Genomic DNA, 20,100 nt, shown 5'->3' on the forward strand with positions numbered 1-20,100 from the left:
GTGTGTGTGTCCAGCCTTTACCCCTGTGTGGCGGCTAATGCTCCTACATCGGCACTGCTTACACATATACAATTAACGGCCGTTCACTGGATATCTGATCTGGAGGGATCCACCAGGCATCCGACTGTGCAAAACAACTTTCCAAGAGTGAAGACACTGAGGCGAAGCCGTTCACTGCACATGCGCAACTGGGAAAAACGCCGCGCCATCTATCGGCGAACACATTAACTTAACACAATTAGATACAATGCTGGTACAGCAAAAGTCTGGCAGACTGGCTGACTGGGATGCACGAGCGTCTCACTCACTCGCCTGTCCCCGTCAGCAAAACGACAGACAACGGTGATCGGCAGCTTCCCTGTCCATCCCTGCCTCAGGGAGACGGACAGGCTGCTGCAGACGAGCAGGGAGTGGGGGAGATGGGCGGAGGGCTCTCACAGAACCGGGCGCATGGGCGTATTGTGCGAGCACGCCCCCTTCTGTTGGAGGGATGCGGCTGGTGATAGAATTGGCAAGGAGCAGCTCGAATGAGAGCTGCTCCAACTGTACCTTGTGATTGCCTCTTTGTTTTTGCATATCTCTCATGGCAATGTTGGCTCTGTGTAACAGTACATGCAGATAAAGTCATAAACATATATGGATCATGCAGGTGTGTAGTGATATGGCCGCTTCTTTTAATGGAATGCAGCAGGTAGCATCTGAAGAACAACCGACCGACCCGCGGGACCGCGCATCGGATCGGTATCGGTCCACACCAGGACAGAAAAGGGCCCAATCCCCACACAATCTACATCCAATCGGTCGGAATTAGATCTAGATTGATGGGATTGGACCCTAGTCGTCCTGGTGTGTACCCAGCATAACAGTAAAGTTGCATCACAGCAAATGGCCAAATGACGGCTACACATATAAATGCTTATGGATTGTTTTCATTGGCCCTTTAGTAGAACAAGTGTTAATGGTCTAAAATTTCTAATCAACATACTATATTAACATCCTTTTAATTTGACCTATACATTATTAATATATATAACATTTGTATTTATACAAATGTCACCAGGGGGCAGGCTACTGCAAGAATTGTATCAGACACTGACTAAATGGGGAAGACTTCAATTAAAACAATTCCATAAGACAAAAAATAAAAAAAATGTCCACCGAGTAAGTAGGGATGGCCATCGGTGCAGTCATCATCGATGGTTGTCATCGATGGCAATACTGCAACCAGCAATTGATGGTAATAAAACTATGTGATGGATGACCATCAATAGTTTTAGCTATCGATGGTCAATCATTTTCTTTGACTGACTGGCCCATGGGCCAATCAGAATGTAGGGGTGAGGCTTCAGGGTTGTCGGGGGCGCAGCTATGCTCCGTGTCCCGGCGCAATGAAAAAAAAAAAAAACATTGGTTCTGCTATGCTATCGATGCAGAGAAAATCTGGTACTCCCTCCTCGATGGCAAAAGTATTCAACATCGGCCATAAACCAGCGATGATTTTGAATCATCAATGGTCAATGACCATCCCTACGAGTAAGTCCTTGACTATGTGGCGCTTGCAGTGACTGGTACCCATAATGCTGTAAAGTCAATAAGTCAACAGGTAGAAAAAGGTCAAAAGGTCGACAAGGTACAAAGTGTTCAATAGGTTACAATGACAATGGTCTACTCAAAAATGTTTGACATCTGTTTTTTTAGTGTTTTACTGGTTTTATCAACATTTGCTCAATTTTTTTTTAACATTGTGGACATCTGTTCGGACTATAATCCTGCTTGAAGCGAGTGAAGCGAGCCGTGAGAATGGCGCTTGTACAGATGGTGGTCACATAACATACTGTACAATATACAAGATGTGGCCTAAAAAGACCAACAAACTTGTATTCACCATTTTTGTATTGACCATTGTCATGTCAACCTAGTTACCCTGTTGACTGTAGCCACTGTTGACCTTTTTATGTTGACCATGGGCCTGATTCAATCCTGACCTCTGGGCTGCGAACCATTGGTGGCCAGCGATCAGGTACCGTAGTCGCCGCCCCACCAGAAGTAAAACCCACCCCTGTGTACGTCCGTGAATACGATCAAGGCCATGCTAACAGGGGAAATTCATTCACATTTGTGACAGGCTCACTGACACGGTGTGGTGCAAGATGGCGTACCTTGAGCTGGACCCTCCTGCTTCCGATGTTCGCCGTTTCTTCCTGGAAGACCTGTAGCAGGGGATAGGACAACCCAAGGAGACCCACAGAAGACCATACTAATACGCTTAGCAGCAACAAATATTTATTTAGAAAGAAGATACCTGTACCGGTTGCTGCAGTGCATTTACACATATATGAATAGCAATGGAAAGGTTGCAACATGCAAAACAGACAATAATTAAAGTAGTAAATACTCAATGGCCAGATTAAAGATAGAACAATTATGCAATAAATGACATCATAGCAATCGCAAAGTGCAAGAATAATATTACCTCACTAGAACACTACAGCACATATATAACACAATGTCACAATATGTCCGCCAGATGGCGTTACACCTGACACATATGCATGCTCAACTGTAGTCCCGGGTGCAACACAGTCCCTGAGGGTGAATAAAGGTCCCACGCAGAACAAGTCCTCAATAGCGAATTAGGCCCTAACTTAGTGTGCACACTACTTTTAGAGATATCAATAAAATGATCCTCATTCAGAGGGACAAGCCGATTCCCGTTACCTAGGGTAACCGCTTGTATTTAAAGGCAAAAAGACAGGCTTCAGGCACTCTCTTTTATAAAGCTCTACCAGCAAGGAGTCTCACTGGATGCCTGGTGCAGGGCTTTCAGGACAGCAATGGGACAACACAATGTCCCTGTAGCTGGGGTGACTTGGGGGATCTGTGATGGGGCAATATGGGTACAGGCTGGGTGGGGTATAGAGCACTCCAGTACCTTATATGTTGCTGGCTCCTGCCAGTTAACCACCAGCTGTGCAGCTCTTGTGTCTCCAGGTGCACCATGCACCACCATGCGGCTCCCAGCTCTCTGTATCATGTGCAGGGGTATGGGTCTCGATGTGTGCCTCTCCACTGTTCTCCTCTCTCCCTCTGCAGGGTCACTATTCTGCCTGCTGCCAGGTTCAAGCTACAAGCTGTCCTCCTCTTCCATTACTCTCTGGGCTGCTCTTCACATATCCAGCACACTGCTCTTTTTCACAGGGAGTTCACAGGGCTTTCTCCTCTCTCCACACTCCCTCTCACACTGCTGCAGGGATCACCTCTGACCTTCCAGTTTCCTGTCTGCAGGGGAGCTGGGACACTAGCCGACTCTGTTAACCCCTCACAGCCCTGCTGACAGGGGAAAGGATCTGTTCTGGCAGCATTGGCTGCAATGTTAACAACCTGGGGGTACAGGAATAAAAGGGGTACCCCCTGGGGTGCCACATACCTCCATGCTAGAAACTTGCCTGTCCCCAGGCAACCAACCAGGGGCATTAAATCCTGAGTACAGTCTTTCAATGTCCATGACAAAATATTTGAATGACAACAGAAAACGGTGAACATACACACATTCAACAAATATACATCGCTACCTCTCTGTCACCTGATTATCCAATGTGGGCTCCCTGGGTCAACCATCCCTCCGCCAGAGGACTCCCATCCCTCTGCGGTCCAGGTGCTTCACTGCTGTAAATGGATGGTGCCCACTCTCACGGCGTACGACCGGTTCTAATTGCGTCTTGCCTCTTGGTCTCGCTTCTTAGACCTCAGTATCGTCTGCTGAATCCTGATGGCGAATTCCTCTCCTGATATCGTTGTGTATTCACCATTTGTTATAGGCTTCAATCCAGTGGGACAGGTCTCGGCCTTCTCATCTCCCAATGGCATTTCTTCCTCTGCCTTAGATTCATGTGGTGGCATAGCTGGCTCTGCTTTTGAGAGCTCCACGGTCTCTGTCGCAGCCATGTGGACCACAATCTCAGGGCTTCTCTGCTGTTCTACAATTCTGGCATTTCTTGGCCCTAGGTTCGCCGCCCGATAATCAGCATCATCCATTCTTGGTACATACTCCCGCGTTGGTTCTGGAGAACATTGAGGCCTGGTCGCTTCTTGCCAGTTCTGATGGACTGCCTCACTCCGCACGACTGGTTGTTCACTTTCTCTCGGCGGTCCGCATTGCCTCATGATGTCAGGTTCCGGTGAGTGGGGCATCTGTCCAGGTCGAGGAGGGTTGGCGTTAAAACTGCTACTCTCGCCGTTGGCTTCCCTCGCTTGCCCTCCATTCCTGTTTTGCTGGTAGCCCTGCTGATGGTGCTGTGGAGGCTCACTATGAGGCGGGTGGCGCCAATGTTGCTCTGGGGCGTGTCTGTAGTGCAGCACCGGTGTTCCATTCGGCCCAGTCACTTTGGCGGCCTTGATGCCTCTCCTCCCATTCACCAGTTCAAATTCGACTGCCTCACCGTCGCTCAGGCTCCGGAAGCAGTTTTGGGGGTCAGCATGCTGGATGGCGGTATAATGGACATACAAGCTACGCCCGGTATCTGCACGTTTAATAAAGCCATACCCGCGTGGTACATCAAACCATAGGACACGACCAGCAATTCTTCTTGGTCTGGTTCGTGGTCTATCCCTCGACTGTCTCACACCGGATGTTCTTTCTGTGTTCTGAAGCACTGCCGGTGAACCTCCTTTCACGTGTCTTCTCGCGGTCTGTGGGCATGCGATGACTCGGTCAGAGGGTAGTCGTTCTGACCTCAATGGGGGATTCCACTGCTGTCTGCGCCTTCTGACACATTCACGTCGCCATCTTCTATGCTCATATTCCTCCTGTTCTATTCTCTGGTCAGCTAGGGTTTTCCTCATCTCCGTCATCATCTTGATGATTCCATCCAGTGCGACAGACATTTCACTGATGGACTGGTCATATGCGGTGGGGTTGCCTTTATGCACTTCCATGTCCGATCCTGTTCGGTATGACGCCAAGTGTGACAGGCTCACTGACACGGTGTGGTGCAAGATGGCGTACCTTGAGCTGGACCCTCCTGCTTCCGATGTTCGCCGTTTCTTCCTGGAAGACCTGTAGCAGGGGATAGGACAACCCAAGGAGACCCACAGAAGACCATACTAATACGCTTAGCAGCAACAAATATTTATTTAGAAAGAAGATACCTGTACCGGTTGCTGCAGTGCATTTACACATATATGAATAGCAATGGAAAGGTTGCAACATGCAAAACAGACAATAATTAAAGTAGTAAATACTCAATGGCCAGATTAAAGATAGAACAATTATGCAATAAATGACATCATAGCAATCGCAAAGTGCAAGAATAATATTACCTCACTAGAACACTACAGCACATATATAACACAATGTCACAATATGTCCGCCAGATGGCGTTACACCTGACACATATGCATGCTCAACTGTAGTCCCGGGTGCAACACAGTCCCTGAGGGTGAATAAAGGTCCCACGCAGAACAAGTCCTCAATAGCGAATTAGGCCCTAACTTAGTGTGCACACTACTTTTAGAGATATCAATAAAATGATCCTCATTCAGAGGGACAAGCCGATTCCCGTTACCTAGGGTAACCGCTTGTATTTAAAGGCAAAAAGACAGGCTTCAGGCACTCTCTTTTATAAAGCTCTACCAGCAAGGAGTCTCACTGGATGCCTGGTGCAGGGCTTTCAGGACAGCAATGGGACAACACAATGTCCCTGTAGCTGGGGTGACTTGGGGGATCTGTGATGGGGCAATATGGGTACAGGCTGGGTGGGGTATAGAGCACTCCAGTACCTTATATGTTGCTGGCTCCTGCCAGTTAACCACCAGCTGTGCAGCTCTTGTGTCTCCAGGTGCACCATGCACCACCATGCGGCTCCCAGCTCTCTGTATCATGTGCAGGGGTATGGGTCTCGATGTGTGCCTCTCCACTGTTCTCCTCTCTCCCTCTGCAGGGTCACTATTCTGCCTGCTGCCAGGTTCAAGCTACAAGCTGTCCTCCTCTTCCATTACTCTCTGGGCTGCTCTTCACATATCCAGCACACTGCTCTTTTTCACAGGGAGTTCACAGGGCTTTCTCCTCTCTCCACACTCCCTCTCACACTGCTGCAGGGATCACCTCTGACCTTCCAGTTTCCTGTCTGCAGGGGAGCTGGGACACTAGCCGACTCTGTTAACCCCTCACAGCCCTGCTGACAGGGGAAAGGATCTGTTCTGGCAGCATTGGCTGCAATGTTAACAACCTGGGGGTACAGGAATAAAAGGGGTACCCCCTGGGGTGCCACACATTCACACACCTTCAAATGAATCCCCCCCACCCCCATGTGTCATGTGTGCAGCTGCCAAGTAAGTGCTGCGAGTTCTGTGGGGAGATCAGAACTGCTGCTGACATCAGTGCCCCTCCCTCCCAATAGCCAGGAGCCGTCTGTGTTTTCCAGGCCACTCCCAGAAAACACCAGCATGCCACCCACAAATGCTGGCCACCTGGCAATCAAGTTGTGAACGGCCAGCGATGACAATCCATCGCTGGCTTCCTTTGCATGGACGGCTCGCCCATGCAGACTATGGCCCTTATTCTGATTGAGTCGGACGGCTGCGTGTTCAGTCGGACTGCCAATGTTTTGTTTCTGCGCATGTGCGAACGCCACGCAAGTCCGAATACAGCGTGAATTCCGTACAGAATATGATCGGTCGGAACAATCCGAACAGGGGGTGTAGAGGGGCGTGAAGGGCTGTTTGGGCTCATTACATATGCGTATGCCCCGCGTTTCATGGGCATTCCCATGAAAATACTGGGCGTACGTATGGTAATCCGGCAGTGATGCACGTGTGGGGGGCGGACAGCTGACGTAGCCGGATGCCAGCTGCCCGCCCATATCCCTGCTTTCGCACGGAGAAATGTCCGAGGGGTCTGGAGCACTCGGTGCTGCCTGACCACTTGGTCCATCATTCAATGGTCGTTAACCATCGGAGGATGGGGGAGGTTCCCACAGATGGGGGAGGTGTTCACATGAAACATCCACTCGCGGTCCGTTCGTTCGGCATCTTACCGCATTCGGACGGTGTGAGCGATCCGTATGGTAGGCGGGGCTAAGAACACTCGTGGCCATCTGAAAATATGCATCTGACCGAGTCAACTAGAATAAGGGCCTATGATCCGTGTGCCTAGGTGGTTGTTCGCAGCCCCAAATGTAGACCTAGTGGCTGTCTACCTAGATATTGTAAATCTATTATATCACCTGTGTATTAATCCCACCCGCTATCTGTCACACTCGTTCTTCACCTACTACCCCGTTATTTATGTCACCCAACCCTGGTTTTCATTACTAACTGTCCCCCATTCTTGTTATTCATCACTCATTATATATCACACCTCATATCATGCACTGGGAAATCTATGCCAGATGCCCAATCACCTATGTTGTGAAGTATTCCATGAACTGTACCATGAGAGGCAATATTACCATTACTAGTCTAGGTGAGAAACATCAGCCTTGATGAGGTCCCAGGCATTTACTCCTGTGAATGTATTATTTGATTGAACGAATATATTATTTTCTGGTCTTCACTTAACTGTGTGTACAGGACTATTGAGGGCAGAATAATAAACTGTTTGTTTGTGTCATTTATCACCGCTGGTCTTATTTCACCTCTCCACTAAACCCAACTCCTGTTCTTCATCTGGACAGTTCTGAGATCAGAAGGGTTTTTTGGGGGGTGACTGGTCGCACAGAAAAATATCTGGGATTTGTTTAGGCTGGACCCCTTATAGATAAATCTGAGTCAGTAGGACTTCTAGATGATCAGGGGTGTGCTACCACAGGACATAGTTAATTCGTAGAAACTGGAGGAGGAAAGAATGTCTCTGTGTGGCACACCTAAAGAATTATAAAATATAACTTTTATTTGTTTTACTTAAAAATACTGTGAAATATAAAACACATGAATACACATAAGACACGGACAGTGAAAAATAAAAAGGATGTGAATCCTCACACCGTGGGATATGTCTCCCTTCCTTATTTTAATTTCCTATATTGGTGCACTGGTAGCTATTTGGTGTACGTGTAATTTTAACTGCTGATTGTTACAATTTTGACTTCACAAATGCTTGTAGTAATATTGTATCAAATAAGACACGGTCCTTTGAAGCTCTTGTCTGCGAAGCGTACGCAGACCTCACATACCGTGTGTGTGTTACCAGCCGTCCCCTTCCCTTTAAAATGTATATATGTTGATCTGTTTAGCATAAAACATTGGTGCTCCCCGGTCCTGGCCACCTCAACCGACCAAGCCTGAGACGTGTGTGTTATACTGAACACCGCGCCATACATACTAGCAGGCAGACGGATTTCTGTAAGTAAAGCGGCGCACTTCTACCGCTGTCACTCCAAAGCCAGGGTTGCTGCTTATCCGTCTAGCCTGGGATGCGGTGTAGTGTGTTAAACACTGCACCATACATACTCCCAAGCAGATGGCTTCTTGGGAGTGAAGCGGTGGACCTTCACTGCTGTCACTCCAAGCAGGCAAGCACGGCTGCTGCTTATCACTGCCCTGCCTACCGGCTGATGAGTACTACAGACTCTCAGCTATAAGGAGAACAGGGCAGCTTGGTATAGCTACTGTTGCAATTATTGAAAGGTTATCATTAACCTGATTTACACTCAGTATATACCCATTTTGGGGATTAGCCTCTCCCCGGAACTGATATATCTATAGTGTAATACTGTCTGACTGACTCACATATTGAATAAGACCGTCTGTTGTTCATGAACTATTGGGATACTACTCACTCATTGTTAATGACATTGTTGCTCTTATTTGATACAATATTACTATAAGCATTTGTGAAGTCAAAATTGTAACAATCAGCAGTTAGAATTACACATACACCAAATAGCTATCAGTGCACCAATATAGGAAATTAAAATAAGGAAGGGAGACATATCCTGGGACCCCACGGTGTGAGGATTCACATCCTTTTTATTTTTCACTGTCCGTGTCTTATGTGTACTCATGTGTTTTATATTTCGCAGTATTTTTAAGTAAAACAAATAAAAGTTATATTTTATAATTCTTTAGGTGCGCCACACAGAGACATTCTTTCCTCCTCCTGTTTCTACAGTTCTGAGATCATCCACAGCTTGGACTACCTTGTGTGATGTAAGAGTGAGGCAGGAAACCTGTACAGAGAATGAACCACTGTCCTTAGTAACTGTGGAACACTACATTCAACTGCATACCTCCCAAGTGTCCCGATTAATTGGAGAGTCCCTCCCTCGGGTCTCAGTGTCCCGTGTGTTGGAGGGGGTGGAGTTTGGCGGAGCCGGAGATCACCACTGCTCTGCTCAGTCACGCCCCCTCTGTCATAGACCCCACTTTACTTGTAGTCCAGCCCCCTTCTAAGGCTGGCTGCACCTTCATTGCAGCAGGAACCAATATAGAGACTACACAAAAGTTATGCGGTATACAACGTTTTCACAAGCCCCATAAAGATATCCTGGCCATTCAAAAGGTTCCCAGAGAAGCATTGCTCAACTATCACATGATATAACGACATCACATACACCTTTCCACACTCCCTTCGATGTATTCTGTATGTTGGCAGTCAGTTTACTGTAAATGTGACACAGGTAATAGGCCTATTCCTCAAATACTTGTACAGGTTTGTACACAATGCCAATGTTCATGCAGCTAAGCATTTATTGGTAGACTGTGGATGTGCCAAGGTACTCTATTGATGCCGCCTACAATCAGCAGGAGAAATATAGTGCTATGGATTGTATGAGCAAGGAGGGCCCCAAACTGGTATCTTGCCAGGGCCCCGTGAGGTCTAAAACCGCCACTGAAGTACCTGCTGTAATTGATTAAAAATAATCTAAACAGTGCTCACAACACACCACACATTGATAGAGGTTACTGGTAATCTCCCCAAAGTTCCAACTGTAGAAATTGATGCTAAAGAGGTTTAAAAACCAGAGGTGCAGAACTACTGGAAGAAAAATGCTAAATAAATGAAGAAAGCTGCCAGAGAAGGAACTGAGAGCATCTGTAGCTAGTTCATTTATGTATGGGGAAACCACGATATGATAATTTCCTGACCACAACCTAGCAGACAACCTCCCCTAACCTAAACTACAGCAGAGATGAGCGTTTGCAAAAGTGAAAGTCAGAGAGTAATACGGTTTATCAGACTGACTGAATGGACTGTACTGCCGAACCACTGATGTCCATACGAACACTGGCAGTGGGTGGTAAGTGCATTTACAAGTAATTCTCTAATATTTCACAGTATACAACTGTATAGAGTGAGAGTCAAGCCTTACTGGGTCAGAGGAAGTTTGCCGTTCGGAGGCATGCTTCATGTCAGGTAGCTGTAATAATTAGAGATGCGTGGCTTAGGGGGTCAAGCCTATTGTGCATGGAGGGTACAGTGCGCCATTGCATGATCACGGACAAGAGGATTGACTACTTAGAATTCTTTCACAGTTGTTTTTCTTATAGGTATGGCTATTGTTACCTTCTGAATTCAATATTACTTATAGCTTTGTAGACAAGTCTGTGCTGCTCCAAGCAGGGCCATCTTAACAGCAGTGTGGGCCCCTGGGCAACGCAATGCACTGGGGCCCTTACCCATTCTCCCCTCCTAGGAGTGGGGGGTGCTATCAGCAGCAGCTTTAATGTCCCACGGGTGGCAGGGGGTGCTCTATCTTCCATTCAACATGTAGGACCTGGAGCAGTAACTTCTGCTAATGACTCCTTTACTGCAGAGGTGGTGGGAGGGAGAACACTAACGTGTGGAAGGGGGCACTGAGCTGAATGAAGGGTCCCTTGTAAATGACTTCCAGGGAGGTAGGGGGTGTTTTATACGCAGGGGAGGGTTGGATAATGGAGTGGACTTAATATTTGTTATTTTCTGGTGGAAGGGCAGCTTGTTTGACTGCAGATATCGCCATTATCAGGAAATAGATTTCTTAGCCTTCAATAGTATAAAAACCTAGAGTCCCAACTTTCAGGAGGTGCTGGGAACTTGGGGATCAGAGCTCAGGAGCCAGAGCAAAAATAACAAAAATATAAAACTGCACACCAGACGTTTGGAGCTGGAGCAGGGACCAGCTGCTGGAAGGCTGATATCTCTGGTTCTGGGCATGACAGAGACAAGCCCCTAGTGTTGACAGAAAGGGGAGAGTCCCAGCTTTTGGAATATACTCTCAGAAAAACTCGGTCAGAGAGAATCTGAGAAATATGACTGGGAATTGCATTTAACAGGTCGGATGTGGACTGCTGCTTTGAAGTTGGATATCTCCAGTTCCCCAGGGCCGATTTTCAAAATTTTGGTATCCCTGGAAAAAGGGGATCCTCAGCTATCAGCATAGGGCCCTTATACACCTGGGGCCCCTGGGCAAGTGCCCATTAAGCCCATACGAAAAGACGGCCCTGGCTCCAAGGCCAAAACATAATGGTAGGAACCAAATGGCAAACGCAGGGGTTTCCAAATGCAGTACACAATCTCCCACAACATTGGAGCAAGAGCTGGAGGCTGGGAAAGTGGTAGAAGAACTAGTACATTAATGACCCTTTACAATAATGTAAACATTGGTATTTTTATATACTAGATACTGTATGGAATACAGTATTAATATCTAACACTATATGTTCTCCCACCTCATGGTAAGGCTCCTGTCTCTTCTTCCTGGTAGCTACTCTCTTGTCCAGTGTACTGATTGAGGGAATTAGATCCACACACACTCAGTAGAAGAAGTTGCTACCACTGGGCATGTGCAGCAGTTCCGCTCTGTCTCTTACACTGCATGATGTATTATATATACTGTATATTAGATATCATTACTATTGTTTCCAATTGCCAAGAACAGCCAATTGGAACATAGAGTAGGCTATTATTGGCAAATGCAGCAATTTTAATTTACCTTAATTTAGATGCCCTGAATAGACTGGAATTGTTGAATTAAGTGGAGACAGGGGTCCAAGGATAAATTACAAAGAAGAAATGACAGGGGACGTGGTTTGGAACTACTCTCACAACCGAAGTGAACGGCTGAGCGGGGAACCGGTGCACCGCAGGTGAATGTGGTAAGTGGGCTAAGCCTTGAAAAATTATAAAAATTGATCAGCTAATAACTGTCATTTTTATAACCCATCATGTGACATGACAGTTAGGAGCTGATTGGCTGGTACTTTATCACTCTTCATTTTATCACTTTTCAAGCTCAATACAGCTGGACGTTGGTGTCTCGTTTTGTTGTTTTATTTAAGCCACATTTTTTGATCATGAAAGATAATATATGTTCACATTCTGATGTACGTGGTGCACCTAAACGCTAGTCAATGTCCGATAGGCTGCCTTTATCACCGGTTTTCCTTTCCACATTTGATTTTGGCTATGGGGGGTTAGAGTGCAGGGTAGGAAGGTTATTCATAGGCTGTACAGTATGGGGAGGGTTAGGATTAGGGTGCAGGGCAGGAAGGTCATGGTTAGGCTGCACGGGGGGGGGGGGAGGGTTAGGGCGCAAGGTAGCAAGGTTATGGCAAGGCTATGGGGGAGGGTTAGGGTGTGGTGCCGGAAGATTATGGTTAGGCTGCATGGGGGAGGGTTAGGGTGCAGGGTAGGAAGGTTATGGTTAGGCTGCACGGGGGAGGGTAAAGCATTGTACACACGGGGCGATATATCGGCAAGCGATATATCGCTCGGTGTCTTGTCTGCATCAGCGACCAGAGATGGTCGCTGATGCATGGTCCTTATAATTACCACTTTGTAAAACACAATACACAAGCAAGCCCTGAACAGCATTATTGTCTTTTCATCACCAATCAGATCTTACTGACCGCTTTGGGCTCATTTACATTTGGATGAAAGTCACTTGTACGACGGAAGTCTCAGATGTAGCCGTACCCGTCCGCGCTTCCAGTTGTCATCTTCACAGCCTCCGTGAAATGCTTTTTCAAAAGCAGCCAATTGTGCTGTATAAGGTTTCAGAGAATAACAATCATCCAGCCAAAGTCACATGTTAGCCGGCTTCCAGGACTAAGCAAGATCTGCCCAGGTAGCTTACGGCAATAAGCTGTACCCTACTACTGAATTACAGCGGAACACCTCTGGACCACAACAGGTACCATCATGACATGCCTTAGAGTCTGCTTAATCTGCCCAAAAAAGCGGAAACACAACTGATTTTCAAATAAGAAGAAGTGAAGAGCAATGAAACCAGCTCATTGTGTGCAGATAAAGCTGGTGTTGCCATGGCAAGTTTGTCAAAGTGCTCCCATGTAATTGAATCTTTGTGCGTATCACTCACGCATTTAACTAAATGAGCCAGCGACCTGTGACTCATATGGAGTGTGCAAAAGATGGCAAGGCAGGAGAAACACCTACTCCCCGACAGTGATAAGTGGGCAAGTGAACACTACTAAGTGGCTCGGTGTATTATGGGAACTCCAACGCCTTTCCGGATTGTGGGCGACAACAACAACATAGAAGCTGGAGGACCAGCAAGTGAACTTCTTACAAGTATCTGTCAATAAGCCTGCATTTAACTCATTCAAAAACAAAGACAGCAATAATCTACCTAGGAAAGAGTATAGAAACAAAATGCAATGAGGTAACAATTATGTAACCTTTATGCAACCAGATTTTATTGATTACAAAGATTGCTGACGGGCTCATTTGGAGATGTGCGTATGTCTGGATTTTTTTCTCTTGTTAAGCTATATATTTTTATGTATTAAAATCCAAGAGACATTGGGATATGTCCATATTATATCACCTGGAAAAGTATAGCTCCCAACTGTCCCGGTTATAACAGGACAGCCATGCTAAGGCGCTAATTGGACGCTGTCCCACTGTTTCATAAGTGGGTTGCAGTGTCAGCGGGCGCGGATGGGACAGATGGGTGAGGCAGTGATCACCACAAAGCATCCGATGATCACTGAGTAGGTGCCGTGCAGGGAGGCGGGGATTCTGCCTTTCCACCTGAGGCCCCGCCTCTCCTCTGCAACCCCACCCCCTTTTCACTTTAAGGTGCACAAAAGTTGGGAGGTATGAAATAGGGATGGCCATCGTTGCCATCGATGGCAATTCGGCAACTGGCCATCGATAGTGCTAAACTATGCAATGGATGACCATCGATATTTATACATGTCGATGGGCATCCATTGTGTTTGATTGAGGGCTTTGCTATTCGTGCGATGCAGGGTTTTCTGTGGGTGTTGCATTCACCAGGGCGAATACTAGGATTCCTGTTGCTTGGTCAAGGCAGTAATTTGGGGGACCCCCCCCCACCCAAAAAATTATAATAATAAAAAACAAAACATAATAAATCCTTCAGTTCTGCTGCTGTTCAACTACTGAAATAAGGGGGTTATTCAGGTTGGTTTGCAAAAGCAAACATCTTCACAGCTCAAAGTGATTGTAAATGACAGAGGGGGTTATTCTGATTCACTCGGAAAGGCAAAATCACTCTCTAATGGACAAAACCATATGCACTGCAGGTGGGGCTGATGTAACATGTGCAGAGAGAGTTAGATTTGGGTGGGGTGTGTTCAAACTGAAATCTAAATGGCAGTGTAAGAATAAAGCAGCCAGTATTTACCCTGCACAGAAACAAAATAACCCAAATGTAACTCTCTCTGCACGTTACATCTGCCCCACCTGCAGTGCACATGGTTTTGTCCATTAAAGAAGGAGTTTGATTTTACAAACCAATCTGAATCACCCCCTAAATGTGTACTGCGGTGAAGATTCTCCAGCATGTACTGCAAGATACCCCCACTGAACTTAACACACACACAGGGCCTGATTCTGGTTCACTCGCAAAAGCAAATTCTCACTCTACTGGACAAAACCAGGGAGCCAGATGTAACATGTGCAGAGAGAGTTAGATTTGGGTGGGGTTTGTACTTCAAACTGATATCTATATTGCAGTGTAAAAACAATGCAGCCATTTACCCTGCACAGAAACAAAATAACTCACCCAAATCTAACTCTCTCTGCACATGTTACATCTGCCCCATCTGCAGTGCACATGGTTTTGTCCATTAGAAAGAGAATTTACTTTTGCAAGTGAACCAGAATCAGGCCTACAGCTTGCAATGCTTTATCTACCTTGGGAATTATATACAGTATACTCATCTGTCAGATAGGAAATTACATTTTCCTAATATAATTGTGTAAATTACTAAATTCTACTTGGAATATGCAATTCTGAAGACTGTATCCTCTAATCAGTATCACAGCAGTCGATACATATTTTAATGTAAATGACACTGTAATATACATTAAAATATGAATGGAGTGCTGTGATACTCATTAGAAGATACAGTCTTCAGAATTGCATATTCCAAGTAGATTTTTTCTTTATTTCCACAGTATGGAGACCAATGGAGTGACTATATAATATATAATATAATGTCACTGAAATGGTCTCCATTCTGTGGAAATGAAGATATTTATAACTTATATAAATGGATGTGGTCGCAGGTGCCATGGTAGCACCTTGCTAGTCTTTAGCCTTTCCGCCTTGAGTACAGCCTAGTGGTAACTGGGAGGCAGATTTATTAAGCTCGGTGAAGTGATAAAGTGTCTGGTTTTTAACACTGGCCAATCAGCTCCTAACTGTGAAGTTACAGGCTTGGTTTGAAAAATGACAGGTAGGAGCTGATTGGCCGGTGATAAAAACCAGACACTTTATCACTTCACCGAGCTTAATAATGCCCCTTTCAGACCGCACAAAAAAAACGTTATTTTGCCGATTTTTAACCGTTTTAAAACGGTTATATGTGCGGTCTGAAAGGTGGAGAGTGATTTTACAGTTTCCAAAAAAACGGTTTTTGGAAACGGTAAAAAAGCAGGGTCCTACCCGTTTCAGACCAGTTTTTTTTAGTGTCTGAATGGGTCTGAAACGGTATTTAGGACCCTGCCACTCCGTTGCCCTATAGCTAAGCTGCAATCAACCCCTGGGTTTGTTGCAGCAGCCACATCCAGCGTATGTGACAGTGCACTGTGGCGTGTGTTCTCCCTGCCACGTTGCGCCTCCCGCCTCTCCCTTTGCGCTGGCTCTATGCCTCTTCCACCTCCGGCATCATGACATCGGGATGCGGTCATTTGGTCTACTGCATTATGGTCGACAGTCATTAGGTCGAATCCATTAGGTCGACATGCTAAAAGGTCGACATGACTCTAGGTGGACATGGGAAAAGGTCGACATGATTCTAGTTAGAAAGGTCATTAGTTCGACAGGTCATTAGTTCGACAAGGTCATTAGTTCGACATTGTCTATGTCGACATTCACAAGGTCGACATGGAGTTTTTCACTGTTTTTTGAGCCAACATGTGCCGACAGGCGGTATTTCATGCCCTACCATCCACTAGGGCGTGGTGTGAGAATAAAATAGTGTGCCGAGCGTAGCGAGGCACCGTGCCCGACGCATTGCGAGCGCAGCGAGCGATGCGAGGGGATGCAGTGCACTTTAAACTGTGTCCATGTCGACTGTGTTGACATTCAGGTAAAAAAAACAGTGAAAAACCCCATGTCGACCTTGTGAATGTCGACATAGACAATGTCGAACTAATGACCTTGTCGAACTAATGACCTGTCGAACTAATGACCTTTCGACCTAGAATCATGTCGACCTTTTCCCATGTCGACCTAGAGTCATGTCGACCTTTTAGCATGTCGACCTAATGGATTCGACCTAATGACTTTCGACCATAATGCAATAGACCAAATGATCCCAACCCATGACATCACCCACATGGGTGGCGAAACAGGAGGGGGAAGTGACACGCCGCACCGGGGCCAAGTTAAGCAGCAGCACAGGAGTCCGCAACAAGGGGGGAGCTAGGGACTTCGAGTTGGGTGGCAGGCCCTTGGCGGCGGTCGGTTCACAAATTAGTTCTAACGCCCAGTGCCCAGGTCACCTGACCCCCTAGCTCCCCCCTAGTTATGTCCCTGCATTCACATTAGAATTCAATAGCAGAAATGCGAACGGATCATTTGCATAGGCTGAGTAATGACAGAGCTGCCGCAGACTGTGGAATATCTGATGGCTGCTGGGAAACTATCAATGTTCAGGCTGATAATTGCATACTCACAGGCAGCTGATGCTCTATACACTGATGCAGGGAATGCTGTTCAGTCTGCTGCATACAGAGCCTGGCCACGCCCAGGTATTTTCCTGGGGGCGTGGCCTAAATGCAGGAGTTGTGTCGATTCACCCTTAGAATAAAATACAGAAATACTAGCATTTTAAGCCCCTCCCTGGCTACCAAATTGGGGCCCAAATGATAGTTTTGCACCTGTGCTCACCACCCACAAGTTCCGCCGCTGCATCTCCTCCTGCATTTGCATTGCTAAGGATCGCAAAAGATAAGCCATGTGAGTAGCAGAGCCATAACTAGGTGTGTGCCAGTGGTGGCATGCACACAGTGTATTGGCACTGTAAGCACATCTGCTGGCACACACACAGCCTGCACAGCAGGGAGGCACATGCAGGAGTGGGGCAGTCCCCGCTCTGCATCCAGCTGTGGCACCTATCATACAGTCTGATAGGCAGCAGCGCCAGCAGCTAGAAGCACCTATGACCCGCCCCTTCCCCTGCGAGAGCAGCCCAAAAGGGGACTTTATGGAACTGAGGGGCGGAGCTATATGAAGTAATGGGCGGAGCTACACAAACCAGGGCTGCAGAGGGAGAGGATAAACTGCTACAGATGCAGCCAGCCAGATGCTAGGTAAGTGGAGGGAAAGAGAGTGTGAGAGTGTCTGTGAGGCAATTCCGAGGATGCTCCCGGGCCTGAGCACCCTTGGAAAATGATGAGCACCCACAGGCAAGTTCCAGCGGGTATCAAGGGGCCCGTGTATAGGATCCAGAAAATCTGTCCCTAGCCCTCACACAAGGAGGCCGCATTCCCAGAGGTGCATTGCGGGTCCTGTGTGTGTCGCGCCATGATGTCATGCAGCTCTGCGAACCCACCCCCATTCAGAGAACTGCCTGCTCAGACACGGCAGGCACTTACCCCATTATCTTGGTATTTACCGTATTTTGGGATGCACTAAAGCCCCACAAGGTGTATCTCCAGCAAAAGCTGGCGATTCCCCATAGAAGCCTATGGGCTTCTTACCGCAACCCACGCTGCCCTGCACTGACCCCCGCAACAATGCATGCTGCCCCCCCCTCACCTGATTCCAGGAAGCACACTGCTGTGCTGCCCGGACCAGTGACCTCCTGCTCCCTAGCCCCACATCCCCTTCCGGGTGCTGGGATGAGGAGGTGGAGCCCGCCCCGCAGCAGCATCAGCAGCCAGGTGAGAGAGGAGGGGGAGCCGCTGCCATCGTCGGAGCATCGCAAAGGACAGCTCTTAATGCAAGAGCTGCCCGAGGGGGGGGGGACAGACAGGCGCTGAAAGGGGATGGCCATCAATCGGTGAAACCATTGTTCCATTACATTGTATGCTACCATCAATGGGCATTTGCAATATCGCCATAGATGGTGATCATCGATGGCGACCACGTTGATGGCCATCCCTAAGTTAGATAGAAATGACAGATGCTTCTTGAATTTTTGGTCACATGACAGCTAAAATTTACAGTTGCCTAGATACAGGCAACTGTTAACTAAGTCCATGTATACTTGCCTACTTTTTTTTAGAAGTCCACTGCACACTAATTCAGAAGGGGGGGGGGGGGGCGCAAAACAAACTCAACATTGGGCTCCACATCCAATACTTTAAAACATCCACGATTCAAAGGTTAAGTGACGAAATCCAGACATTTATCTCCTCCTCCTCAATGGAGCCGATGATTGCCGGGGATTATTACGTAATCCGGCACGCTTCACTAACTGCTGTGGGGCCCGCATGCTCAGCGGTGCCTGAAGGCTCAGCCAGCCACCTCACTGCACTGTTAGTATTTTTCACTGCACTGTTAGAACTGCACTGGTACGGACTGGAGTCACCACACGCTAGCGGTAGGAGGGGTTGGGTGTTACCACTCACAACTACACTAGGGTTACCACCTCATCCCTTTAATGCTGGACACATATTAATTACATAGGTTCTGTGGCTGTCTGACTTCAAGACTCCATTTCACCTGGATATAATCAGCCACAGAACCTGTGTAATTAATATGTGTCCAGAATTAAGGGATGAGGTAGTAACCCTAAGCTACATAGAGGTGCAGCCACAATAGATAAGGCATACCTCCCAACATTGAACTGGAGATTGCACGACCGAACTTTTGGTGGCATGGCCTCACGGAAAGGGGGTGTGGCCTATTACAGCGAGGCCACACCTATTTTCGCAGCTATGGGGGCACGGCAGGCGGCTCTGGGAGCTGCTGGCTATGCAGTTACATAATGATAAAACGGGCACGCCCTTCCGGAAATGTTGGCAGCGCCCGCCGTAAAATAAAGCTTGTAACCCCCCCCCCCTCCCCCAACCCTCCTTACCCTGCTGCTTGCCGTCACCGCTGGGTCTGTGGCCGGGACCCACAAATCTACTTGTCTGTGGTCCCAGAGCCGCTCCTGGCTGGCTCCTGCTAATAAAAATGACCCTCACAAACAGAAGACCATTTTAGAGGATGTTAGCGGAGGCCGCCATGCCGCTGGGGGCCCGGACTGAAGGTCAGTCCTGGGCCCCCCCCACATTTCTAGTGTTGGCTATAGCCCCGCAGGGCCTTTGCTACGCCACTGTGGCTATGTCCCCAGCCCGTCAGGCTGCAGGAATAGATGCACAGCGCCTATTCACGTGGGACAGGGGGACTCACAACACACACCCTCTCCCCCCCCCCCCTGCTGCAGCAGGACACTGCTGGCCCCGGGCGGGACGCAGGAACGTCCCAAAAAATGGGATGTTCCCAGGAAAAGTGGAACAGTTGGGAGGTATGGATAAGGATCTATTTTAAATGGCATCATTGCATATATTACAAGAAACCCTGTCTAACACACAGGTAAGAACATAATGAAAGAGTCCTGCAGAGGGCAGACAAGTATAAACCAGTGGGTGACTTGTTTCCTTCTAAAGGTGCTGAAATATTAACACTGAGCATTACATAACCGTTCTCATTTATATTTATTCTACAGACTCTGAGATCAATGTTTCTACAT

General features: G+C 47.4%; 1 protein-coding gene across 1 annotated transcript in view; it reads left to right on the forward strand.

The window, feature by feature from the left end:
• The first annotated feature begins 10,124 nt into the window (after window positions 1-10,124).
• The window catches only part of RASGRP1 (RAS guanyl releasing protein 1), a 93,057-nt gene continuing 83,081 nt past the window's right edge, over window positions 10,125-20,100 (forward strand). The window contains exons 1-2 of the mRNA XM_083167762.1: window positions 10,125-10,238; window positions 11,923-12,075. Coding sequence (XP_083023888.1) covers window positions 12,071-12,075 — 5 coding nt within the window. The 5' untranslated portion in view covers window positions 10,125-10,238; window positions 11,923-12,070. The remainder of the gene's footprint in view (window positions 10,239-11,922; window positions 12,076-20,100) is intronic.

This window comes from Crinia signifera, chromosome 12 (genome assembly GCF_055691185.1).
Source record: "Crinia signifera chromosome 12, ASM5569118v1, whole genome shotgun sequence".
Taxonomy (NCBI): domain Eukaryota; kingdom Metazoa; phylum Chordata; class Amphibia; order Anura; family Myobatrachidae; genus Crinia; species Crinia signifera.